Source organism: Anguilla anguilla, chromosome 11 (genome assembly GCF_013347855.1).
Source record: "Anguilla anguilla isolate fAngAng1 chromosome 11, fAngAng1.pri, whole genome shotgun sequence".
NCBI classification, from domain to species: Eukaryota; Metazoa; Chordata; class Actinopteri; order Anguilliformes; family Anguillidae; genus Anguilla; species Anguilla anguilla.
Genome location: NC_049211.1, coordinates 13,606,204 through 13,633,483, shown reverse-complemented (window position 1 = coordinate 13,633,483; position 27,280 = coordinate 13,606,204). Strand labels below are relative to the sequence as shown.

The window sequence follows — 27,280 nt, the reverse complement described above, 5'->3', positions numbered from 1 at the left end:
AATCCTTGCTGCGTTGGCATGACAGCAGGATTACACTGCTGTGGCCACAGTCAGACCATATTTAGAGGCTGGAGCTCACATTTAAGAAAGACAACAGCAACACATAAGCTCGTGTTACCAGGATAAGGAAAATCATTGTGGTGTCATACGGTACACAAAGTGAAATTTATTCTGTGACTAACAGACACACGTCCCACAACTGTGCGCTTCAGCCCAGAACATTCAGGCCTTTCTGACTTTCTGCACACTTTGCCTGCTTATGGAATGTCACGTTTGAGCTACAAATGAAAACAGGCTTTTTAGGTTGCATTCTTAGTCGACCGTGTTGCATTCTCATATAAAACCGTTGACTGTGCTTTCTCATGATGGAGAGGGCCTGTTGGTTTTTCCACCGAGAGACAACATTTCCCATGGGCTCCGCCTATAGGACAAGGAAATGAGGACACATGTGGAGGGAGCTTCTGAGTTATAGGCAAATGTGAAACACAAACATATAAATTCACACTGAGGAACAGGAGAGACGTTATTAAACTGTTTATCAGCCTCCTAAACTAAAGAAGGTTCCGGTCACTGCCTAAGACTGATTGCCTGCTCCAGCACCCATACGACCCCCCCATACATACACGTGTAAGCCCCTCCCCCTCACTTCCCCCACACACACACACACCCCTGCTACACACACATATACACATGTAAACACACAAACACCCCACCCCACATACACACCACTGCCCCCCCCCCCACACACAGATGTATATACTTATACCCCTGCACCCCTTCACAAACAAGTGTACATACATGCATAACCCCCTCACACATGCAACCACCCAACCACCAATGGTCCCCTTTCACCACACTCACACACACACACACACACACTCACACACACCAGGAAATACCTCACGGAACATGTCTTCTGTCTGCTGTCATGGCAGCCTGTGTTGAGCTTGAAGGGCCCTGTAGGCTGTTCATCACGCAGCAGACCAGTTTGTTGACACAGTGCCAGAACATCACAACAGCCATGTTGACTGCGTGTTTATTGTTTTAAGATCACACAGCGATTCTCCGATGGAAGCCTTCAACCTTCACTTCGGGTTTACATTTGCACCCCAACTAAAGCAGTGGGGAGTGTGCCTTCCATCTTTGAATCGCTAGTAAACATCCAGCCATAGTCTTATGCCGGAAACCCCGACTGAAAATGTCACTTTTCTTTATTTACATTTTCACGCAGAACTGGAACTGCTCAGTCAGGCAGACTAAGAACATGTGTTAATTCAAGCCTAGGGATCCCACAGAGTGGTGTATAATTTCCCATTACATCACCCAGGGAGGGCAGGTTTCAGTCAGTAGGGTATTACCTGCCTCTGTGCGCAACCCTCTGGTCAGCCGGGTTCCTGCAGTCTAATTCTGGCAGCATTATAGTCCTCCTGTGTAGTAACAGCAATTTGGCTGCTGTTTCATAGATTTGTAATAAAATTTAAAAAATGTAAGTGTATGCACCCTTTTCAAAGGATGTGCACACTAGTGCACACCAAAATTATTAAGACTCTGAAGCAGGGTCAATCCTACAGTTACACTGGGCTTTCAAAATAGGGGGACAGACAAATATAGTACGGACACACCGGTACAGATAGCTTCATGCTTCTCTTGGGACCTAACCTTAACTAAATAAATCTCACCTGTCGATAGAATTTCAGTGTGCAGTTAAAGTCATACTGCACTCAACCAATTCAAAATTATATAAAGGCAGCTGATGTCACATATTTCTGAGGAGAATACATGCTTGCAACAGCGTTTAAACAAAACACGAACATTTTCTAACGACGTCAGTTTGTTTTGCCGTTTTATGTATTCTAGGCATATAAATACTCTCCAAATATTTGTTTCTTTAATGACCTTATGTGAAAGGCTGGCATAACAGGCTAAAATGTGTTCATCATTATATACTTTATCCTGAATTTTGAATTTACAGTAGCGACCCCCCCCCCCTCCCCCATTATTTAATGCAGAAACTGAAGCATCAGTATGGTTGTGCATGTGTGTGTGAGCTTGTCTGAGTGTCATATGTGTAAGTCTGCCATGTGAGAGTGTGCATGCACATATACACAGGCACATAAATACAAAAATATTCCTGACTATTTCTGTGCCTTTACTACAAGAAATATTAGTTTTGGGAAGAGAACTGCACAAAGAAAATTTCATAGCCCTGTTGAAAAGATGAAAACATCTGCAGCTTCACACACTAAAAAACAACACATTTAAAACATTATGACTTCAAACCTCTAACACTCTAAATATTATGTCATGTAAACCAATGAACATGACTAATACTCCTCTTTAGAGCGACAAGAAGTCATATCAGTCCTGCTGGTGGCATTTGCATCAGTACTGCTGTCTTAATTAGGCTCTGACTTGTGTCACATGACCATGACTGCTGTCATTAATCCTCAGACGTTTAATAAGCAGACTTTATTTTTTAAATGTTAATTCACGATGATTGATGCCTCCACAGCCCAATACCTGAAGGTATTGGCTGATGTTTGCTGCCACAGGAAAAATGCCACAGAGGACAAAGATACAACAGCATACAATTAATGATGAAGATTTTCCCTGCACCAGTATCTAGGAAGTCAGAAGTCATGCTCAGAAAGCTACTGTATTACACTTTTCATTTAAGCCTTTTCTATCTGTCCTCTTGAAAGCCTTATACTCATCAGGTACAAATTAAAAATGAATCTATAAAACTATGTGCACAATATCAATAATGTATTGAAAAATGCATTTTCATCCTGTACATGATCTGAAATTCCTAGGATGTGGGGATCTGGCAGACCTGAACACACTGGTGGATCGTGCCGTGTGATCCGGTTCGAGTGCCAGTCCGGTGCAGTGAGCGGTGTGGTCGCCCATTATCGCCTTCCCCAAGTCCGATTGGGACATCCCATTTATCCACTTTAATCCTGTGCTATTGTTTCCTGAACCGTTGTGGCTATGAAACTTTTGAACCCGCCTCTGTCCTGAACAAGAATCCAGGACACAAGGAACTTGTGGTGAATGTATGTGGCAGAGAGTGGAAGCAGGGGCAAGGGGTTAGGGAGTTCATTTGAACAAAGAGTTGGGATGCCAGTGTCTAGCCATACAGGACTAAACTATTTAACTAATGGTACTATTCAAACAAAATTCCTCACTTACAATCTGCTGTTGTTTTTATTGTTTTATTTATTGCTTTCATTTTTTTATGGATATAAGGTCATTCCAGACTCCTCGATCATGTGAGGGACTGCATGTCATATTTATGACGGGCTGTGATTGGCTAGGGTAGCAACAAACTGTCCACATTAATAATTTAATGAGGTGTGAAATGGAGGAAATGTGTTCTTTTCTGCAAAGGTCCTGTGAGCACAGAGAACATTATGCGTCTAACTTTTGCTTGACGTGCTGTGAAAACATTTGCCAGAGCTGCAGAAACTGAAGCCACACAGTATATGATATTATGCAGTGTGTTCAAGTGCAGCCCTATGGCAGCTATGCAGACATTGCATTTATTGAATAACAGGATGTCTGAAATTCTCGCCTACTACAGTGAGCTGCGACCAATTTGCTGCACTGTATGTTCCTTCTTCCAACAAAAGTCGATGTTTTTCGTATAATATGTATACTTGTATTTTCATGACAAGTGAAATGTTTGGCAGGGATCCATGTTGCGGCAAGACATGTTCAGGCTGGTCAAATTTGTAACATAGCATGAGTGTTCTTGCTGTTGAAAAATGTATTTTTATAATGTATAATGTTTTAAAATGTATGATTTTAACAATCAAACTATGATATGCCTTTGATATGACAATTCTTTGTGTGTACATAATGACATGTATTTAAGAATAAAAAATATTTTAAATGACGCCTACACAGCAAACAGTGGTTGAATTTTAACATTTTACATGCAATTTGGTGTTTACTGTGTAGTTATAGTAAGGCTGTGATTTGGTAGGGGTGACCAGGAAACAATTTTGCATGTTAACCACCCCCGAAACCACAACTTCCGAGTTGCAGTGCAAATTGGAAATTTTATATGCAGGTTTGCATCCGAGAAAAATGACTCAGCACAATATTATAACAGTCTAAAAATATTATGTGGCCAGGTTTGCCTCAACTGTACTGATACTGTATACCTAAAGACTGTTGCATTGCTTGGCTGCACAAGAAATGGTAATGCTCCATCAAAGGTTATTAGTAGGTTTTACATACTCATTTCCTTCTGGTAGTGATTTCAGCTTCCTTTCAGAGGTGACCCTGCCCTGACAGACATCACATATGCTGTACTCTACCTACACTCAGCCCCCCACCCACCCCAGGGGTCAATAAAGATGGTTGTCAGAGCAACATCCATCCTGACAGGGCATTCAGAATGCCGCAGGTTGCTGAGTGCTCTTTAATTTCCTTCCAAAACGCTAGGGGGCATCAGAGGGGAAAACGCTTCAAAGGGTCAGAGGACCTAGCAATCACATACATTTTTAGTCAAATCAGTTGTAATACAGCAAACAGTTATTACATTAGCAAGGACTGACTAAAGGTAAGAAGATCTTATGGAGCTTTAAGCAGTTTTCTTTTTCTTTCTTTCTTTCTTTCTTTCTTTCTTTCTTAATGGGCGGAAATCTGTGGGTTAAAACTACAGGAGATGCAGAGTGTTGGCAATCAGTAAGATTTCTGAAAGCTTTCCTCAGCTCTCCTGAGCACATTTATACAATGTCATTCGATGACCAAGAATAGATGCTGTCGTAAAATATGCAGAGCTTTTATTTATTATTTTGTCACTATTGGGAGCTATGCCGATTGCTGACACCATGCAGACGCGACATATTCTCAAGTATCAAAAATTGGGACTATACCTTTTTTTCTGTCCTCGGGGGTGGGGTGGTTGTTACCTGTGACAGGCCACATTTGGCAATGCGGGCCTCCAGCTGAATAACTCTGATGTTAGTCACAGAGGAAACCCCAGGGGACTTCACTGTGTGAGAGAATAGTGACCCTTCCCTGACTACACTGGCCACTGTGATCACATAGCATAGCAACAGCCCCTAGCATGTGATAACCAAGCAGTGACACCGAAGCAACACTGGCATTTTTAACTGCCTGCATCCTGCCTGGCCTTTGGCTGATGTATTCATACAATATCTTATAAAAATAAACTGCTATAAAGTGTCATTTATCAATAGAATTTAAAAAGATGTTTCAACAATCACAATCAAATATTGCATTGTATTAAGTAAATAAAACTTGAAAATAATCAATTGAGCCCACAAACAACTTGAGAGCAATAGAGCTTAGAAATATAAAAATAAGCACATAGAAACATAGTAAGACATGCCTAATGGCACACAGTGTGCAAACTTGTATAGCGTGTGTGTCAAGCTTAAATTCCCTTGCATCTGTGCTGCTCGAAAATTAAGGTTTTGCCTCACACCAAAACACAGCTTTCTTTTTCTTGAATGGGTTTCTTTTTCTAAGCGAGTCAACATACAAGCCCCTTGAGGTTTCTTGAACCACCCTGGGATATAAATGTCTTATTTGTTTATCTTTTTTGTCTTAAATTATTTTTAGTATTTCCATGTATTTATGTCTTCACAAATAAACAAATTAAGAACTAAAAGACAATAATAATAACTGAGGTTCTGATCTAAATAGGGTTCATGTCCCTAGTGGAACTCTGTTTTGCTGTAGGGAAGAAAAGACTCTGACCTTTATTTAACCAGGAAATCCCACTGAAATATAAAATATCGGACCCCAGAGACCTGGCCCAGAGGGGAGCACAATAAATAAATATAGAAATTATACAATAACAGAGATTAATGATACTCAATAAAAAATGTGAATACCAGCAGTTAAAAACAGTCCCAGTACTTCTTCCCGAATTCTATATTTAAATTGCTGCAAGGAAATCACACTGATTTAAATTACTGCAAGCTTTCATTTTATCCCCTGCCTCAACTGCTTCAGCAGAAGTGAAAACAAGGTCATTCTTTATAGGGGCCTACAGTGACACACTGACGTTCCCCGGACGCCCCACCCTCAAATGTATTGCACATTATGCAGTGGAAAAGGCTGATGTGAAAAAAATAAGACTATAGGATATGGAGTTTGTCCTCAGTACTGTCAATGACAGAGAAAAAGAACGATGTCCTCGTTTCCAATATGCCAGTTTCGCTTGCAAAACAATTTCGCCGATGAATGAAAGACACAGCAGGGCTGGACTTTCCAGACACTCTCTGGAGTCTACTGTCCTTCCGTACTACTTGAAATTACACAACTTCATGGGGTCTTGTTTACCCACCAGGCAAGCAACTTGATTACACAAACTTGGGCTGTGTTCACCAATATGTCTTTGAAAGGCGCCGTCAGGTCATCACTTTGAATACGTGATAACACTTTTAAAACAATGTTGCAGCCAAAAAAAATACATTTTATTTTATTTCAGTAGTGTGAAGTAAAATAAAGTGAATATAATTGATCTTTTTTAAAGGTTATTTTCATAGTGTCACTTTCCACTGAAAGTCTTTTTTGTCCACCTGGAGTCACGAATCAAAAATCATGGAATGTGTGACACCTGTACATGCACTATAGTATAGTACACACAGTTGATGAGCTATGGTCATAAAAAAAGATACATTTCCACAAAAAAGTGTTTTTTCTTCTTCTTTCAAATATATGTATATAAACAGAAACCAAAAAGAAAAACAGAAAAAGAAAAAAAAAAGTTTTGCACCTTGGGCTTGAAAAGTCTCAAAATCTACCATCAGACACCACCTCCATGCCAATATGCATACAAATCAACAAATGAAACCCCTCCTGCTACAGCCTATCGATTCCCCTGGCATCAGAGCCTATAGAGAGGGTTTAATGAACTTGGATGGCCTACGGTCCTGCCAGCTGTTATTCGGGTTAGTTACTCAACAGAAACTGCCTTTGTATTTCCCCAGCAGCATGAACTCTGGGACTGCGTGTTCATGCCTTAGCCTAATACAGGAACTGAGCGCAGCTTGGTTTTAATGACATTATTGTAATTACTTTTGTGGAATAATAATAATAATAATAATAATAATAATAATGATAATGATAATGATAATGATAATGATAATAATAATAATAATCTAGAAAGTGGTGGTGCCATTGAATCTGGAATAATGTGGTGCTGCTCTAACAATTTAAAATAACCATGATATACCATGTGTCATTGTGTGACAATGCAGTCATGATTATACAGCAATATGCGTACCTATGCTTGTAAAAGCATATTATAAAGGTCGCCACAAGGGGGCAGTATTGATGTCCCTGCACTAGAAAACATTTGGTCTGATATTGTTGGAGAAATCAAGTGTAGCATTATACTAACACTGCCTGCTGTAATCTCAGCTCTTAAAAATCAAAATCAATATGTATAAAAAGTTCTCTAATTTCTACATGGTGAAACCAAAGTACATAAAAATACCCTGCAATAGAAGCTGAGTATCTGCACCTTGACCGCAAGTGAATTGTTTGATTACAAATCTAAATGGCCTACAGAGCCAAATTGGTACCTTGCATGGCAGCCTTTCACCGTTGGTGTGTGAGTGTGTGTGTGTGTGTGAATGGGTGAATGAGAGGCATCAATTGTAAAGCGCTTTGGATCAAAGCGCTATATAAATGCAGTCCAGATCAAAAATAAAAATAAAAATGTCTTTGTCCCAAACATTTTGTTTTTCACTGTAACTGTCTTTGATCTGTTCTTCCATTGATCCAGGAAATGGGATATTACTGTGTGAATTAATTGAATAAAATTACATTGTCAAAAATATTTTTTTAAAATCTACTCATAAAAATATGAATGTGAATTTTAAAGCAGGGACATTTCAAGTGCAGGAATGCACGTTTCAATTTTAGTCAACAGGAAATGACTAGGGGACTTTTGAATTGGACTATAAATGCATCCAGAGCTCAGACCTGCTCCTACAATGACCTCGGGACAATGACTCCGCGCAGCATCTCCTCCGTTCTTCTGCTCGTGCTCCTCTTCGGGGTCCCGTGCTCCGGCAGGGTCACCTGTAAGACCAGATGCTGCACCTTCGTGCAAAACTTCCCCTTACGCCTGAAGCAGCTGAGGACTTCGTTTTTCCAGATGAAAGAGTACTACGTGAGTGCAAACAGTTTCCTTGAATTAAGGATACTTGTGTATTTTGTTTTGCATTGCCTATTCAGCCATATAAAAACAATATTAACAACAATGGCATTACTATTATTATTATTATTATTATTATTATTATTATTAATAGTAGTAGTAGTATATTACTAATCTATATTATCAATAATAATTATTATTCATATATTAATATCAATATATTATTAATAATAAAATACTCATTAACATTAGTATTATAATGATTAAATCATATTAATCTATATCATTATCACTATTATTGTTATTTATTATAATAGTAATATAATAACAATAATAACTGTTATCATTATTACTATAATTATTATATTTTATATTATTATTATTATGTAAATTGCCATGTATGCATTATTTCTGTTTAATTTACCCCCTCAAGGAAGAAAAAGATCAGGTTGAAACGGCATTGCTGGACTCATCTGTCCTCACTGAGATAAAGGTGAGTATGGCCCTGGACTAACTACCATATCCCATGTTAGTCATCGTTTCCATGTCCTGACAGTGTCCTCCCCCCCATCTGTTCTCCAGAGCACCTACGGCTGTCACGCAATGAACGACATTTTACACTTCTACCTAGAAACTGTGCTGCCAGCCGCACATGAAGCCAGCAGAGAGTTTACGAATCCCATCGAGAGTATCGGAGACATACTTTACGAGCTGAAGAGGGAGCTGATCTCTTGTGTAAGTATAAAGGGAACGTAGCCATACCGGACATTTTCCACTCACTCATTTCATTCTGTTTAAAGTGTTAGCACAAACACTTCAGCAACTGCATGGCCAATACTTAATTGCTAAACTTAATAAATTAGGCTACATATAATATTACTCTGCGTGACTACATTATTGAGTAACTATTAAATAAGACAAATAAACATCTTTGAAGAGAAAGCTTATTCAGACCGTACTGTCATTTCAATCATAGCCAATTCACAGGAAGAGTAATGTACATGCCATAACTATAATACATTTTCTTGTAAAATGACCTTTGAACAGTTTTAATGGTTCTAAGTGCATTTGAGTGTGAATGCACGTGACAATTGATAATTGACAAAAACTGCTAATTTTCTCTTTGCCTTTCAGAATAACTATTTTTCCTGCAAGAAACCCTTTGAGCTCCACAATATCATTGACACGTACAATAAAGTAAGTGCAGTTCAAGAGAAAGCTCGTAATTTGTAAGTGGTAACAGCCACACTAATTCTCATTTTCTTTCAGATGCAAGAAAAAGGGCTATACAAAGCCATGAGAGAGCTGGATTGGTTTTTTAACTACATAGAGGAGTATATGGAGTCAAAGAGGCATGATTCACCCGGCATGAGCCACAAGGCAAACCAAGTGGAGCATTGACACCTGGTTCATCTCCTCATAGAGAAGAGCGGAAGTCAGCGATGCGACAAACACCCTCTTCCCATTTACACCTTTGGACATGGACTTGTGATCGACGTATTACCTCATCAGAAGGGGACAGACTGACTCTCTATTAAGGATGGAAAATAACTATTTATCCCAGAAAATCACTTATTTCTTTCTTTATTTTTTAACATTTTAAGCCTTTTGGCCTTAGACCTTCATCATGGAAAGGAAACCAACAGACATTGCAGCCCTCCAGGATTTGCCTTTGACACCCAGGTGTTCTTCCCCTCCAATCAGAAACCGGTTTAGACCTGGGTCACCAGGTGAGGGCAATCACTGACCAATCAGAGACATTAACAAATCAATTAACAACCAGACAAAGAAGAAACCCAGCAATACTACAGGCCACAAGGACTGGATTTGAGCATCCCTTCTCTACAGCATTTTTTTTGAAAGTATAATTTCATCATCAAGATCATTAAGGAAATAGTCAATTTCTTATGTATTGAGACTTAATTTATTGTTAATTTAATATTAATTTATTATTGTAAGATAAATCAAGTTATGAACAGAATTTATTAATATTATTGCATTCAATTATGGGCATTTTTATAAACCTGTATTGCTTCAGTAAATATCCAGCTGCATAAATGGGTGGTATGCAAAAATATAAACTGTGTAATTTGCTCAGGATAAGAGTCTGTGAAATTATGCCATGAAGTAATTTCATAACACTGAACTCGTACAGCTCTTCTGAACACAAATTTGTGATTGTGCGCATGGAATCAATTATGTAAAATGATGAATTAAGCACTGAATGTAGAAACTGATTTATGTCACAAACCCAGAAAAGAAACAGTAACATACTTAGTGTAAGGGATGGGGGAAGATTTCTGAATGCATACAGAATCTATAAAGCCACATTTACTCGGCAAACGATAAATATAGCTAACCACAAATTCCCAGGGAACACAGCAGGGACGAACGCAAAGGGAAAAGAGTGACGCATTTGTGCAACTTCCTCCACACTTATGGGTAGAGGTAACACTCACTGCTAGCAGGGAAGTGTACGATTTACTGTAAAGATTGAAATAAGGACAGGAAGCACCAAAAAAGACCAATGAAGAGGAAGCACTTAAACCAACTGCCCTGTTATGTGTGGTCATATGGCCATATGGGCTTTCAAAGGAGAAGAGAGTTTTCAGTTGGTCTTCCTGGTTAAATAAAAATGAATTTAAACATTTACTTTATAAACACTGTGTGTATCAGATCTGAAGCTCGAGATTAAACAGGCCGCAGTTTACAGACACACACGCACACATATACACACACACATGCATGCACATACGCTCGCACATAGGCACACACACACACATGCACACACGCATGCACACACACAGACACAAGCTCACGGCACCTGAGGACAGAAGAGAGGCGCTCCATAGCTTTTCCCCGGAGTGTTTTTAATAAGCAGACGCAGACCTGCACATCTGCACAGCAGTGGAACACAATAAGACAGAGCTGTTGGGCCTGGTACACTCGATGGAACCGAGAAATGAGACGCAGAGAAAGGTGCTGTCAGAGAGGTCCAGAACACGACGAAACAGCCAAGCACACGGAGGAAAAGTGGAGGAAGAAAAGAGGGAACGTCAGCAAAGAAATAAAAAGGGTGGTAGGCATGAATCTCCAAGATTACATGAGAAGGATGGCCTGATTTATAGTAGCTGATGGCTGCTGTGAGAGCAGGGGAGTGAACTCCCTCTCTACCTCAGATGCTGTGCCACAGGTCTTCTGGAGCAAAATGGCTGCCACGTATCTCCCCTCTGGGACTTCCCTTCGGTGGTGCTTTTGGTGAGCTTTCCATCTTCACTCAAATGCTTTCATGTCATAAAAAGCACCATTTAAAATAAAAAAATCACAGTTCGTCAGCGTGATATCCCATGAGTGCAGATATCTGAAGGGACTAGTGAATCCAAAATCCTGACTGAGGATGAACTTGCGAGTCTTCCCGAACTCCTCGAAATCTAATGTTGGGGTGCCACGACTTGCAAGAGCTAGCCAAGAACTCTCTGATAACAAACACCCTGTGGTTAGTCCGGATCAGCGCAGCGCAGCGCTACGGCCGAACGGACGCATTTTTAATCAGAACACCCCACACAGAGGACCAGCGGCGCCTGTATGTTTATTACAGCACAGTACACAACTACACACTGAGAGACACAGACTCACGTTCACAGCCTCCTCCCCTGAGCTCATCTGAATCCCGCCCAGAAATGACTGAGCCGGTGACGGGCCACGAATAACACCGCCAGATTTCTGTTCCTTTAAAACATAAACCCATCAAAATGGAGTTCCTTCCCTCCTGAAGCAGAAAGGACTCTGACCTCTCTTTAACACAGAACGCAAATTAGCCAGGTATCAGGACATCTGATCATTCAATTCCAAGGGCTTTAGGAACACCGGGGTAAGAGAGAAGAGCATCGCTTCTCTCTGGGTGCATCTTGCACAGAAACCTCATCCCACACGAGTTCGCGTCCCCCACCGCAGCAAGCAAAACACATCTTTCAACATCAATTTGCACACGGCGAAATACGGCCAAAATGGCTTCAGCCTAAAATCAGTCACTAGGGTAAAAAAAAAGGAAGAAACAAAACAAAACAAAAAAAGAATACAACACTTTACAAACACCTCTTATTACTCAAAGTGTAACATGGCATGGCTACACCCCAGTGAGACTCCGCTCACACAACTTGGTACATATAAACGTAAAAAGAAAAGCAATTAAAAAGTTGTGACATTCACATCTCCTCTAGACGATGCCTACAACCCCAGACAGTTTACTGCACACTGTATGACTGAGGACAGGGCTAAAAGCAGAGAGTACACTGCATGAATACACATCCCATCCAGACTGTCCCCTGCAGCAGCTGCACAGGCCGTACGCTTGTATAATGGCCCCAGACGCAGAGTCTGGGCAGAAAAGGCAAGAGCATTCACAGCACTGAACCGAGAGGGGTCTGGTACATTCAGAAAATTATTCTTTTTTAATGAAAAGGAATATACAGTAGAGTGGATCGATAGTGTATTCTCTTTTTGTGTGGTGAGGCAAGAACGGGAAGGTTTAGTCTTTTCACAAAGAAAACAAGAACAATGGATTATATTTGGAAGAAGCAGTAAGGTTCTACAGAGGTTCTTTGGTAGATCTACAGAGAGGTCCGCTGAAGCGCTACGAGCAGAGCGGTTTAAAAAGGTAAAAACAGAGAAACGACTTTCTCTCCCTTTACAGTGATGGGACCACAAAACAATATGAAAATAGAAGTATTAACAGTGCAGTCTGCGATTATAAAAACGATATCATTTCCGTATACCCCTCTTGTCCTTTAAGCCTTTCATAATCACTGACGTTATTTCGACGTTGCCGCTCGCATCGCTCAGGAGTGCTTGATTTTGCTTGTTTATACTTCACCGCTATAATGCTCATAACACATTCAGGAGTGCTTGATTTGTTAAAAAGAGTAATAAAAAGAAGTGTTGCTAAAAAATAAAATGAAATCAATGATGTAAAATCATTTTTATCTATTTTTGGAGCATTTTTCAGTTTTTTTTTTTTTAAAGTTTTTTTTTGTTTGTTTTTATGAAAATGCATGCACTGTAGGACAGGAAAACCTGTTTTTGTTACCATGACGGTTATTGCTTCCTTTGTGCCGCCTCGCATTCGTGTGCGTATGTGTGTGTGCGTGCGTGTGTACATGTTTTCGCGTGCGTAAGCAAGCATGTGCACTTCTGTGTGTGCATGAACGTGTGTTTGTGCGTGCGCGTTTGTGTGTGTGCACGCAAAAGAGAGTGTGCACATGTTTGTGTGTATAAGCATGTCTGTGTGCGAATGAGCGTGTGTGTGTGTGTACTGTACATGCATGTGTTTCCCTCAGAGTGCGGGAGTTTCTGCAGCCGTGGTAGCCTTCTTCCTCCTCTTCATCAGCAGTGGATTGGAGGAATCTTCAATAGTCTTGATTTTGATTTGCTCGTAATCGACTCTCATCGTGGCCAGTGCGCTGGTCATTTCCTCCTGAAAACAACACAACACATTCAGCAAGAATACCTCATCACTTTCACATGCAGAACACCTCATCAAACACACGCAGACCAACACAGACAAAACAAACCAGAGGGCTTTCACTTCTTCATTTTTATGTTAAACCTTTTATTCATTCATTTTTATTGTGAGACATGTAATTCACCATTTGGCCGATCTCAGCCATAGGACGCTTCAAAGCACTCTGCCAGCATAGCCTGGAGATAAGACAAGAGCAGGAACAGGGGGTGTATCCGTTTCAGGTGTGTGTGTGTGTGAGTTTGGGTCTGCATGTGTGTGTGTGTGTGTGTGTGTCAGAATGGGTGTAAATCCCCTTCACCCTCCTCTCTTTCACTAGATAAAATATGTGGCTTTCTTTTAGTTTGGAATCAGTTTGGGCAACTTGGCAAGAAGTCAGTTTGTAACATAACAGTTTGAAGTCGGTATCTGAGTCCTCCATCTAGGTCTGGTGTTAAAAAGTTCATTGCTGGTCTTTTTGGAATATTCTGCTGTCTTTTGGTTTTTGAATTTTGGTCTTGGCACATCCTTGGATTACTTTTATTTTCTTTCTTTCCTTTCTTGTGTGACTGCAGCCTGTCCATATTTGTAATATCTGTTATTCTTTTAAGGTAGTTGAAACTCGTCTTAATCTTAATTTTAACCTGGTTTCAAGTAGTACATTTTGATAAAGGTTGATCCAACAGTTTGCTCAGTCTATCAATGAATTTGGCAACTTAATTCTTAATTGATATCACAACAATTACCAAATTAAATCAAATAAATGTATTTTACATGTTGGATAAGTGAGGGGTTTTAACTGTTGATACACGTTTGATATGCAGAGTGGCAAACATTAAACAAGGGTGTTATCGGTTAAAACTGTAGGGTTCAGAAAATTAAGGGAGGGCACAGTCTATCCTCTTCTTTCATTTTTTTCCAGAGAGGAGAAAAGCAAAGACAGTTAGAGAAGAAGAAGGATAGCAGCATAGAAGTTTGCTGTTTATTCATTTTTACAGCAAACATGAGGGTTTTCCCTTGTTGATTTTTCTAATTTGTGTATTTGTATATGTCAATGCATGTATTTGTACAGTGATGCATGTGTGTATGTAAGTGTATATACACCTCACACAACCCCAAATACATCCCTCTGCTCTTCGCTTCACTCACCTTGACGTCCTCCCAGGCATCCTTCTCCTCCTTCAGCACACGGCTGGTGTGGAGGGGGGTCTGGGGCACCTCCATCGACTGCTGCAGGGGGTCGGGTGGTGGGGGGAGGGGGAGGTGGAGTCAAAGTGAACACAGGTCTCACAAGCTACTTAAAGGAAAGCTCCAGGCTAAGACACTTACACTGCAAAATTCATTACATTTTTATTATCTGGTATTTGTAATACATCGCTATTTGCAATTTTTCACTTGCTGTCAGGCTTCTTCCGAATCTGCTCCAGAGTGTTATTTTCCTACGTTACCCAGAACGACTTTCGCCACCCGTCTTCATGAGAATGTTAGCTAAAAGGATGAAACGTTCTAATGCAGTTCTGTGGGCTAAAGCCGGAGATCTTGGACAGTTTCCCACGAAGCCACGTCATTGCATTCTGGACTACTGAGGCTGTTAGCGTGACAGAAATCAGTTTCCAAGTGACGAAACTACCAGATCCAGCGCCTGAATCTCCACGTCTCATGCCCTGGAGAGGAATTACTCTGGCAGTTCCAGAGAACAGGGCCCCTGGGGTTCCCCCTGTGAGGGGGGGTTCTGCCCATGTATGGCGTCACACTCACGTTAATCCAGGGGTGATTGGTGAACTCAGTGATGGTCATCCTCTGCGTAGGCTCTGTCTTCAGCAGATGACGGATCAGCTGCTTGGCTGAAATCACACATCACATGCTGGCTCACATCTACAACTCACATGTGTAGCTGTAGATGTGTAGCTCACATGTAGCACACCTTGAGCTACTCCCTTATTTATCCTTTAGCTACTCCCTTATTTATCCTCGAGCTACACCCTTATTTATCCTCGAGCTACACCCTTATTTAACCTTTAGCTACACCCTTATTTATCCTCGAGCTACACCCTTATTTAACCTTGAGCTACTCCCTTATTTATCCTTTAGCTACTCCCTTATTTATCCTTGAGCTACACCCTTATTTATCCTTGAGCTACACCCTTATTTATCCTCGAGCTACACCCTTATTTAACCTTGAGCTACTCCCTTATTTAACCTTTAGCTACACCCTTATTTATCCTCGAGCTACACCCTTATTTATCCTTTAGCTACTCCCTTATTTATCCTTGAGCTACACCCTTATTTATCCTCGAGCTACATCCTTATTTATCATTGAGCTACTCCCTTATTTATCATTGAGATACACCCTTATTTATCATTGAGCTACACCCTTATTTATAATTGAGCTACTCCCTTATTTATCATTGAGCTACACCCTTATTTATTGTTGAGCTGCACCCTTATCTGTCCTTGAGGTACTCCATTACTTATCCTTGAGCTACACCCTTATTTATCCTTGAGCTGTAAGCAAAGCTTGCTCAGGCACTGTACCTTCCTCTGAGACATCTGACCACTCTGGGTTTGGGAACTCGTACTGTCCCATCCGAATGCGCTTCTTCATCCCTGGAGAAATGGCCAGTCCGTGGTTGGAATAGAAAGGTGGGTATCCACACAGCCTGCAGAGAGAAGTACAGTATTTACATTCAATCACAAATAGTGACATAAAAAACTCTGCACACATTTTATTTATGTTTTATTTAATAAAGATGAATTAAAATGAGTTAATCAACTGAACTGGGCTTTAGAGCAATAGTGTTATCGAGGTAATCCTAAAGGTACCCTTAAACATCATCAAAACATTACTATCGACCTTGCAAAGTTATACTGAGTTATGTAAAGACTAGCAAGAGAAGATCACCATTACAGACAGAGCCAGTATGCATGCTGTGAATACATAATCATTGTAATTATGTTCGTCTCTGTTTTTTAATGAGCAGGTATATAGGGCTCATTGGTTTTATAATGAACATACATGGTGACTATGGTATAATACAGAAAGTAGATATGCCATGTGTAACGTGTAACAAGAGGAAGAGCGGAATAATGGAAAACAAATGTATTGTAGGAATGAAACAGAAAGAAGGTGCCGGAGTCACAAGCTTGGTCACTTACAGGATATACATGATTACTCCCAAAGACCACATGTCACAGGATTTATCATACTTTTCTGGCCCAAGAACCTCTGGAGCTAAGGTCAAAAAGGAAAAAAAATCATATACAACCGGGCCCATGGCCTAAACAAGCCTTACATAATCATTATATAGCCATGAAACGGGTTGTTTTACATGCTTCACCACCGCAACAAAGGTTTGTGCTCCTGAATCAAGAATGACAACTCTGTTTTTTCTAATGAAACCAAATCAAGGTGAATAAGTCAGTCGACCGAAGCAAACAGTAGCAAACATTGAACACAATCACAAGCCAATTAAGCTTTCCCAAAGAGGCGGGGCTTTACTTACCCACGTAGTAGGGCGTGTAGCAGGGCGTGGCCAGGGAGTTATGTGTAGTCATTTCCTTAGCGAAGCCGAAGTCTGTTAATTTGAGGACGGCGTTGGGTCGTTTAGAGGTATACAACAGATTCTCTGGCTGAAACACAACAGAACATGAGCTGTCATACACCATGCAAGTAGCCAGGGTATGCGTTTGCATTTTATGGAAAAATGTCACCATTTACATTTTATCCATTTCACTAATCTAATCCAGAGTGATTTACACATTCTTTACAAATTACAATTAATCCATTTATGCAGCTGGAAATTCACTGAAGCAAATCAGATTAAGGGTACAATAGCAGTATCCCACCTGGCAATCAAGCCTATAACCTTAGAGTCACAAACCTTGCCGTCCATTTGATGGATCCACACATTGTTTAACAGGGACCCAAGAAGCTCACCTTGACATCTCTGTGTGCGATGTTGATGGAGTGCAGGTACTGGATGGCCTCGCCTATACTCTTCATGATATCGGAGGCCTCTGAAAAACACCGCAAAAACATTACGTCCCATGACTGAGCCTGCACTCAGCTGAAGTAACACACTGAGAACACAGAAGGGCAACAAGACTGGCTGCAGGTTTTAAATGGATGAATATCAAAGCGATCAATAAGGAGTTTAACCTCTTTATTCTGAGCAGAAACTCTAGAGTTAGACATACATCCTCTTCTGGAAGGAATAATTTGCCACAGCCCATTACAGAAAATGAAAGAATCAAGCAGCCAAGAAAATAAATAAAAATCTTTCAGTTAAAACTGAATATTCATACTTTTTAGCATGAATAGCATGTTTGAGAAACACTGGTCTAGATTACACGGTCTGACCTGTACTCATGGAATGGCCGTTCACAGACCGAGCTGCTCAGGAGCCAGTTGTCCATTACCTAACAGGCCCAGTTCTCCACAGAATCAGAGGGGAGGCACCACTGTACCTCTTTCAGTGAAGGCTTGGTCTCCTCGGTCCTGAATGCGACTGAAGAGCTCTCCTCCATCCATGCTGTGAGGAGAAAGAGGGCCACAATCACAGCTTGCAGGCTGACAACCACTCAACAAAGCCTTACAAAATGAGCGAAGAAACACCAACACAATGTAACTGGCAAAAGTTTAAGATTCTAGTGTTGGCAACTGCACTTATTCATGCTGCCATACTGTATATTATAATGCATCACTTAATACTGGATTCATGCCAGTCAGCCATACAGCCAAGACGCACTGCCATCTTGAGAAGGCACAGCCTAAATATAGTTGGCTATAAATTAGCTATAATAGCCAAAAAATAACATTTTGTTCCCCAGTTAAGCCTTATTTCCTCAGAACTCGAAAAGACCTAAAGATCACACTTCATTCTGTAGGTCAAGATTCATCTTTCTTCAAAAAAAACAACAAAAAAAAAAAAACTACATTTCAGCAAGCGACTAATGGTGCAAGCTAATTTTGCCTTCTGTAGGTGGGGGTGACTTGGCTCGTTGCTTAATGTGATTTGTACTTTCGTATTTGCGTTTTTTGTATTCTGGTACTCTTCATGAGTTATGATGATCCATGTGTTTTGCTGTATTGTCGCACTCACATGTTTTGAAATCTTTTATTTTTGTATGAAACAAATTCCATATTACCAAATGGTGGATGCGGCACACACACACACACAAACCAAATGCACTCAGTTGCAAACAGTCTTTTTTTTACCCAGTTCATTCAGTTTATTAGTTTAATTTCTCATATTATTTATCTATACACAATCGCACACAACACGCAAACGCGACACAGGAAGGATCCAGGCCAGCCGGGACTCTAACCCAGAACTTCCGTCTTCTCAGAGGAAATGGTGCTAACCACTGTGCCAACGTGTTCAGCCGTGCTACTAAAAAAAAACTTTTTAAACACGCCTGCTTATTGCGCACACATTTACCATAGATACGGCCAGACAAACTGAAACACGTCTGGACACAAAATGTGTCAAATAGAATCAAATAAAATAAAGATCCTGGCGCAGTCCTGGTGCTGGGGATGGAACCCTGACCGTGCCAGCGCAGGCCGTGGCTGGCATCCCCGCAGGGTGGCACGCAGTTGGCTTCAGCATCGCCCCAGGGAGGGCTCATTCTGCGGGGTCTGCGTCCGTAGACTCCCGTCTTCTGAAGCAGGCTGAGGGCCTGGACCCTTCTATCTGCATCCTGGCTCCCTGCCTGTTCCCACACCTGTTACTCTCTTCTTATGCAATGAATTACTTCAGGATTATAATAACAAGTTTTTATGGTTTTATATGGATTTCATGATCTGTATTAAGATTATAGGTTGGCATGATTTAACTTATATTTAGTGCTTTATTGATGTCACACACGCACTTGTTAATCCTGGACTGTTGTTAGCACTGTGGATGCACTTATTTCCCAGCACCTCACTGTGGTTCAATGAAGGCAACATAATGTACATTTATTTTTTCAGACCAAGTAAGTACACCCACAAGCTTCACTTGCTGATGTAGAGATTTTTATATTTCTGTGGGCGTGGGAATGAAGCCAATGTGTCTCATTTTTCTGAAGTCACCATTTCCTGAGATAACGGACCTGAGCCCTACTGCAGAGGGAGGACCGCACGCACACACACGCACACACACACACACACACACACACACATGCTTGCACACACGTACACACACACACACCCACACAAGCACACGCCGTGTTTCCCCCATCGCTGCCGGTACCTACCACTCCATGACGATGAGCAGGCACTTCCTGGTCTGGTACAGGTTCTCGTACACGTCGACGATGCGCACAATGTGGCTGCAGGGCGACGCCCGCCAGTGAAGCTCCACCTCCCGCCGGGCTTTCGGACAGTCCTGCAGCATCTGAGTGACAGGGAGAGCGAACAATGAAAATTATAAAAATGCAACCACGTGAGCTAGGAGCCAATGAAAGCTTTCAAAGGGCAGTTTGATCAGCCCACAGAATGAAGCATCACTGGATATGCATATTACATACAGTACATTTTAGGTATTTAGCAGATGCTCTAATCAAGAGCAACTTACACCGCTTACGTTCTTTATATTTAATTTGATTTTATTTAATACAGCTGCATACTGGCTGAAGCAATACAGATTAAGTACTCTGCTCAAGGGTGCAACGGCAGTGTCCTGCCTGGAAATCAAACCTACAACCTTGAAGTTGCAAGCCCAGTTCTCCAACCATTACAATACAGTGCAGCCCCTGGAACTCAACAAGGCCTGTGATGATACAGAGACAAAATCCAGCCAAAGGCAGGTGTAGAAGGAAGAGAATAAACACACAGAACTGAACACAGTTTTTCAGATGCATCAAGAGTGAGGATCATCACTACTCTTTACAATTAACTTTAAAAAATGTTCAGGATTTCTTACTTTAACTTACTTTCCTACTTGAGACACCTACTAAATTGTATCCCAGCTCCCCCTTGAGGAACTGCAAATGCTTGGCTTAAGGTTATTTCTGATATAACACTGCCACCTAGAGGCAGCACATGCAATCGCATGCTGACTGACAAACAAGTGCTTCAACTGGATCAATTCATGGGGGGGGGAACGACACCCTAAATAAAATGGAGTTATACAGGATGGCAGGAAAAATTTCAAGCAGGATCAAAATAACATTGTATCCCATGACACAGAAAACATGTTTTTATTCAGAATGTAATCTTCAATTTCAAAAAAGCAAAGATAAACAGAAAGGACAAGAGGAAACAGAAAAAAAAACATTGCGCAACCATTGCAGTTATGAAAGAAAGCCCACAGAACTTATCAAATAATGTACACATGAAATGAGGAGGAGGGAACGCTGGTAGCTTTTGAACATGGCGATGCAGGGCTGTCTGTGTGTCTGTGGGTGACAGAGGGAGAGCACAAAGCTGCCTTCCACAGGCAGAGAGAGAGAGAGGGAGGGAGGGAGAGAGAGAGAGAGAGAGAGAGAGGGAGAGAGGGGGAGAGAGAGAGAGAGAGAGGGAGAGAGAGAGACCCAGCTGCTTGCTTTATGACCCTCTGGTCAGCTAGCATGACAGACTGCGCTTACAGACACATACAGCAGGGCGAGCATGGCGGAGCTGCTCCACACACTGCCACACACGCCACCCGCTCCGCATTAGAGCCCTATTAATCACCTGTGTAACGGCAAAGTCTATTTCTTTTCCCGTTGTTCCCATCCATCAGTCACACGTGATGCGCAGCCCATAAAGCACCTGTGCTTAGTGTGCTGTGTTGTGTGCCAAGCTCAACCCCACCCCCCCCCCCCCAGCACAGAAACCCCCCAGCTACACCTCCACCCCCTGCTCCAGTACCACAGTGCACCTACGGTGGAGCCATCAATCCCTGCTGATCTGTAATCGCAGATCGATACCCAATTACAGCCCCTCTCCGGCACGTTCCGGGAGCAGCACGCTCACGCCAGAGGACACTGCCGGCGGCCAGCCCTCACAAGCCAAGAGCTTATCCAATATTAAACAATGCATCCACATTACCGACCAATCGGAGCACCCTAACCACCAGAGTAATAAAGTCGCGGTACGAGCTGCTGTGGAGTAACCGTGGGTGCATGTCTTTTCTGCTTCAGACCACAAACCTCTGAATGAGCCGTTATCAGCCTCTGTACAGCCAGCAGGTCATCAGGGACTTCTCTAAATGTCTAAAACATCCTTCAGTGCACATTAAACAACTATCTGGGTCAATGAAAAAACTTTCACTAAAACCAAAATCACACCAAAAAGCCCCCGAGAGCAAACTGCCCTTTTAAATCAGTCATACGCAGAGTTCATTTCCAGTGCTGGAAAGGACAACCTATTAAAATGGCAAGTATAGCTGACTAAAATATTGACCACAACTCAAGCCCCCTCTTAACCCTGGTCTGTGGGCTGGGTGGGCGTTTATTTCTGGCCTTGAAATACAGGCTAATGGCTTTTTATCAAGGTGGCAGAAACCCATTACACCTCGGGACACGAGCAGGGCCCTTGTGACTGGAAACTCCTCTGCAATGTCCGGGCATGGGGCGAATAGCGCATGCAGCGCTACGATTACCTCACAGCGTAGCGTCCCAGCCAGAGAGCGCTCACATGCCAAGACCCTGACAGGGCGCTGTGACAGGTTCCTGCAACACCGCCAGTTCATTTCACTTCAACACCCTGAGCTCATCCCACAAGGACAATCAGGCGGAGAGAGAGTGGGGGGGTGGGGGAGTGGGGGGGGGGGGGGGGGGGGGGGAGAGAGAGGGTGTGCAGGCCTGAGCAGAACACGAACGGATGCATACGCTTGCAAACAAACACACACACACATACACACACACTTGCATATCATAAATACACAACACACACTCACAACCCCAGCACCGCGATTCACACATTCTCACGGCAGAGTAGCAGACACACAGATATCCACTCACACACAAATATAGACTCTCACTGTCACTCTAACTCTCTCTCACACGCAGACACACACACACACACAGTTATGCATGACAGGCAGTGGAAAGAATGCAGATGTGATCGTTCGGGGAGATGCTCTGGTTCCGTAATGCTTTGTTCTGTAATCCAGGAAACTGCATTCACATCCGGGTCCTCACTACAGCCCCATCGCAGAGGGGGATGGTCTGCAGCACGCCCCATAAGGAGGTCTACACCACAGCTTAATAGGGCTGTCAAAAAATATTCGAAAATCTTTTTTTTTTTTTTTTTTTTTTAAGTTCGAACCTAAATTTGAGCATTCGAATATTAGTTTTGGATCCCGCCTTTTTGTAATTAACATGAATATACAGGCTTTAATTTCATGGGGCGAAATATGTTGCACGCAAATTTCATTTCCTGTGCTAACGTTACTTCCTCTGTCAACAAAAAACGTTCTGCCCTGGACTCAGAGCAAGTGGATCGTCCGGTTTTCCGTGCCAATAACCTCCGGTGATACTTTGAGCTCCATGGACACCTAACGTTACTGGTCAGCTAGCCTCGCGAGCCAGTCTCTTTTTTCACTTCGTTCAACAGATCTGGTCAGCTAACAATTTAGGCCAAATAATGTTCCCATGGCAGGCTATGTTTCCTTTCTGTTCTGAAGATTTTGATAAAATTGAATGATGAAGTAAGTTAAACTAAACAGAGTAAGTAATTTATGTTGTTTTAGGCTACAGGTATTAGCCGTTTGAATAGTTTTTGTGTTAAGAAATAACCAGGGATTTCCTATAAACAATAATTTCCCTACTATTGTGATTAATAAATGCCGAGTTGTGGCAAATTACATCCACGAGAAAGTGCTTTGTTCATTTGCGTATTAGGCTATAGAAACTGCAGGGGGCTCAATTATAAAATGAACTTGCGTGCATACGCCAGTGAAGACCTGACGTAGAGCCACAACCGTTTCCACGGTCAAATCGAGTCATGTTGAAATTTTATAAATCACTACTTTTACGTGATTTTCTACGTACGCGCCACACACTTGATCTAAAATACGTTTTATAAATGAGGCACCAGATGTAGTAACCTAGTATTAAAGTTCACCGATATCCTCTATTCTACTGCCCGCTTGTGGAAAATAACGCGCAGGCCAGTTTAGAGGGAGCGTCACGTGCATATCGCGCCCGACAATAAGCAGCTTATTTTTGTGAATTATAGGCAAATGATATTCGAATATATTCAAACTATAACTAATTACAAAAGCTAATATTCGAACTCAATTTCATGGCACTTTTGACAGCCTTAGAGCTTAATCGGAGGGAAGGCCTTAATGTAGGCCTATGTCCCATAAGGAGGTCTCCATCACAGCTCAATCAGAGAGGAGGTCTTACTGTATGTCCCATAAGGAGGTCTACACCACAGCTCAATCATAGGGAAGGCCTTACTGTATGACCCCTAAGGTCTACACCACAGCTCAATCAGAGAGGAGGTCTTACTGTATGTCCCATAAGGAGTTCTACACCACAGCTCAATCATAGGGAAGGCCTTACTGTATGACCCCTGAGGTCTACACCACAGCTCAATCAGAGAGGAGGTCTTACTGTATGTCCCATAAGGAGGTCTACACCACAGCTCAATCATAGGGAAGGCCTTACTGTATGACCCATAAGGAGGTCTACACCACAGCTCAATCAGAGAGGAGGTCTTACTGTATGTCCCATAAGGAGGTCTACACCACAGCTCAATCAGAGAGGAGGTCTTACTATATGTCCCATAAGGAGGTCTACACCACAGCTCAATCAGAGAGGAGGTCTTACTGTATGGTCCACAGTAAGGCATAAAGATGCTGAAACAGAAATCACATTTACCACTGAGAATAATGCTCCTCTCAGCAATGTGGCTCCTGCTTTGGTACGGTTTTCCCTGCGCTGTTCTGGTCAGGGTGTGCGGACTTGGTTTACAGTCAGGACAGCAGTGGTGCCGTTTACCCAGAATCCTTTCTGTGCAACTCTACGGGAAAACCTTGAGCTTTCTCCTGGCCTCAACGACCCCAGAGGGGAGGGGGGTGCACAGCTGGCACTGCCAGCCTAAGAGACCCCCCTCCCCCCCCCTCCCCAGGCACCACAGCGCCGCCTCGCCTCCATTGTTTCCAGCGCTAATTTATACAGCTAAACAAGCTGCTATTGACCCAGAGCACGATGCAGGGCTGTCCTCGCTTCCACAACATGTGCCAGCAAGCAGGCAGCTGCCACCAGAGGGCAGTGGCGGGCACATTCCCGCTAGTGCCAAAACCAAACAAACCCACAGTAATCACAAACCCTAAAACCTAAAAACCACCAGAACTCACTAAGAAAAGCTTGAAACCCGCAAAACCGACAAACCTGCAAATCCAACAAACCCCTGAACCCACAAACTTCAAAACTCATAAACCCCAAATCCCACAAACCTAAAAACCCGAAAACTCATAAACCCCAAAACCCAAACCCCCATGACCTACAAACCCAAAAACCCACAATCCCAAAAACAAACAAACCTGAAAACTCATAAACCCCAAAACCCACAAACCGAAAATTAATCTCACAATTTAATTTCAAAATCTTCCTAGACAGTGAGATAGCTGCTGGGACTAATCTCAAGTGAGCCTTTGAGGTCATCTGACAGAGCACTATCTGAGTTTGCTCACTGTGATATTTCTAAGCAAAAATCATACAGCATTTGGGAGAGGGACTTAATCCGAGAGGAACTCATAAAAAAAAGACTGATTATCATTGGATTCAGAAGTCTGACGCAATGCAGAGCAAAACCTTTACCCACATATTTATTTCCAGATCAAAGGATAATGAATGGGAGTTTCACACAGACGTCCCTGTCAGTCTGTGATTAATACTGGAATTCAAAACTTGGACATTTTTATCTGGACACATTTCTCTTTTGAATGGCACTGGATCCACTGAATTCTGATGCAGCTTTCCAACCGATATAATCATTTTTCCAATGAGCTAGTCCGGCGGCTTTTCAAGCTGGTCAAAGCTACCGTTAGCCAGCAAAGAAATTTAAAGAAAGTACTCAAATAACTTAAGGAAATTACCAATGAGAACAGCAACAATAACAACAAAAAAACATATTTACGGCGATATATACAACAGTACCAAACAAGAAATTTATTACACTAACAGGTAACTACAAAACACTTCCTTGTATGAAAGGTATCCAGAAATATTGCCCTGTGTGGGATGTTGTAATTGTGCGACGGGTCTTTGCAATTAGCTTTTTTAAATGACGCAGAATGTTTTTTTCATTTTTTTTGTGTTCTTTTTTTATATAGAAACAAACGTCCAAATGTCATACATTTTTTGAAGGAATTAGGAAAACTTCATTAATTTCTCCCATGGGCAGTCAATTTTTTTGATCCGGAAGTCCCGAAAATGGTAACGAAATTGAAGGGAATGACGACATGACTTCTGAAGCCCATGTCCACCAGAAAGTAGGGAAGATCACTTCAAATATCCTTTACCGGTGCATTGCCCCATTTTTTGTGAGCGGCACATCATGTGATCTCTAACTGTGAATCCAGTGAAGCAGACTTTCAGTTAAGAGAACAGTTCCTTCTATTTCTGCTTAACAGGGAGGCAGATCTGCTGGGGGTGTCCAACAGCAGCCCACCCAGAACAGACAACACATTAGGAGGCATGACTGGTTCAGGGGACAAGTCAACAAGTTTCAAGAGCCAAAGAACTAGTTCCACGGGACAAAGACAAAGATTTAAGGACCAAATACTAAGTTTCATGGACCAAAGACAAAGGTTTAATGAGCCAAAGACTAAGTGGTAGTGAATCTATCACCCCACTAACACCCCCCCCCCAAACTCTGGGGAGCGATGTCACATCCTGTACTGGATATTGGCTGCTTGTTCATCAGCAAATTGCCTGTAATCCTTAGGGTCTGAGAGTGAGAATGTCAGAAGTGTCTCCGGGACCCCTGGAGCAGAAAGGGGGTTCAGTTCACCAGCAGGGGGACATGCCTTGAGGCTAACCCACCCTGCCAAAATGCCACTATCACCCCAAAGCAGACACCTGTGTAGAGAGCATGAATGGAGGAGATCAAGAAGTTTGGTCTCTGTATCCTATCCAAAAGGTTCGGGTGCGACACAACGGTCTGCCTTGGGCCAGCTGTCCATGTTTGTTACCTCTGCCATTTGGAACTAAACTCACTGACGCCACAGAGCACAAATCACAGGGAGACAAGCACCCATGTCTGACAGCACTGTCCCACACCCTACATCCGTCCTGTCACAGAGCACTGCCCCATACCCAACGAACCTCCTGTAAGAGAGCACTGCCCTACACCCTACACCCCCTCTTGTCACAGAGCACTGTCCCACATCCTACACCCCTCCGTTCACTGAGCACTGTCCCATACCCAACACCCCTCTTGTCACACAGTATTGCCCTACACCCTACACCTGTCCTATCAGAAAGCATTGCCCTGCACCCTACATACCTCCTGTCACAGAGCACTGTCCCACACCCTACACCCGTCCTGCCACAGAGCACTGCCCCATACTCTACACCCGTCCTGTCACAGAGCACTGTCCCACACCCTACACCCGTCCTGCCACAGAGCACTGTCCCATACTCTACACCCGTCCTGTCACACAGCACTGTCCCACACAGAGCACCCATCCTGCTACAGCTTCCCTTGC

The 27,280-nt window shown here is 42.3% G+C and overlaps 2 protein-coding genes across 3 annotated transcripts in view; one reads left to right on the top strand and one right to left on the bottom strand.

Annotated features, from left to right (window-relative positions):
* Nucleotides 1–7,999: 7,999 nt before the first annotated feature.
* Nucleotides 8,000–9,936, top strand: LOC118207923 (interleukin-10-like). The gene is made up of 5 exons (XM_035382126.1): nucleotides 8,000–8,164; nucleotides 8,583–8,642; nucleotides 8,732–8,884; nucleotides 9,284–9,346; nucleotides 9,419–9,936. The coding sequence occupies exons 1-5, from the start codon at nucleotides 8,000–8,002 to the stop codon at nucleotides 9,548–9,550; spliced, it is 573 nt and encodes a 190-aa protein (XP_035238017.1). The 3' UTR covers nucleotides 9,551–9,936.
* Nucleotides 9,937–10,998: 1,062 nt separating this feature from the next.
* LOC118207922 (MAP kinase-activated protein kinase 2) overlaps nucleotides 10,999–27,280 on the bottom strand; it is a 35,425-nt gene continuing 19,143 nt past the window's right edge. Inside the window, exons 2-10 of one of the 2 annotated variants that reach the window (XM_035382125.1) lie at nucleotides 19,887–20,026; nucleotides 18,114–18,178; nucleotides 17,584–17,663; nucleotides 17,150–17,276; nucleotides 16,803–16,878; nucleotides 16,182–16,306; nucleotides 15,405–15,490; nucleotides 14,796–14,873; nucleotides 10,999–13,622 (exon numbers count right to left, since the gene is read on the bottom strand). In XM_035382125.1, coding sequence (XP_035238016.1) covers nucleotides 13,482–13,622; nucleotides 14,796–14,873; nucleotides 15,405–15,490; nucleotides 16,182–16,306; nucleotides 16,803–16,878; nucleotides 17,150–17,276; nucleotides 17,584–17,663; nucleotides 18,114–18,178; nucleotides 19,887–20,026 — 918 coding nt within the window. In that variant the 3' untranslated portion in view covers nucleotides 10,999–13,481. Of the gene's footprint in view, nucleotides 13,623–14,795; nucleotides 14,877–15,404; nucleotides 15,491–16,181; nucleotides 16,307–16,802; nucleotides 16,879–17,149; nucleotides 17,277–17,583; nucleotides 17,664–18,113; nucleotides 18,179–19,886; nucleotides 20,027–27,280 lie in introns of both variants that reach the window. The other variant, XM_035382124.1, reaches the window with a different exon arrangement.

Excerpts from the sequence above, each read along its gene's own strand:
- LOC118207923 (XM_035382126.1), top strand. The coding sequence starts at position 8,000 with ATGACTCCGCGCAGCATCTCCTCCGTTCTTCTGCTCGTGCTCCTCTTC. Across the intron at positions 8,885-9,283 it reads AGAGGGAGCTGATCTCTTGT|AATAACTATTTTTCCTGCAA; the intron begins GTAAGTATAAAG and ends TTTGCCTTTCAG. Across the intron at positions 9,347-9,418 it reads TCATTGACACGTACAATAAA|ATGCAAGAAAAAGGGCTATA; the intron begins GTAAGTGCAGTT and ends ATTTTCTTTCAG.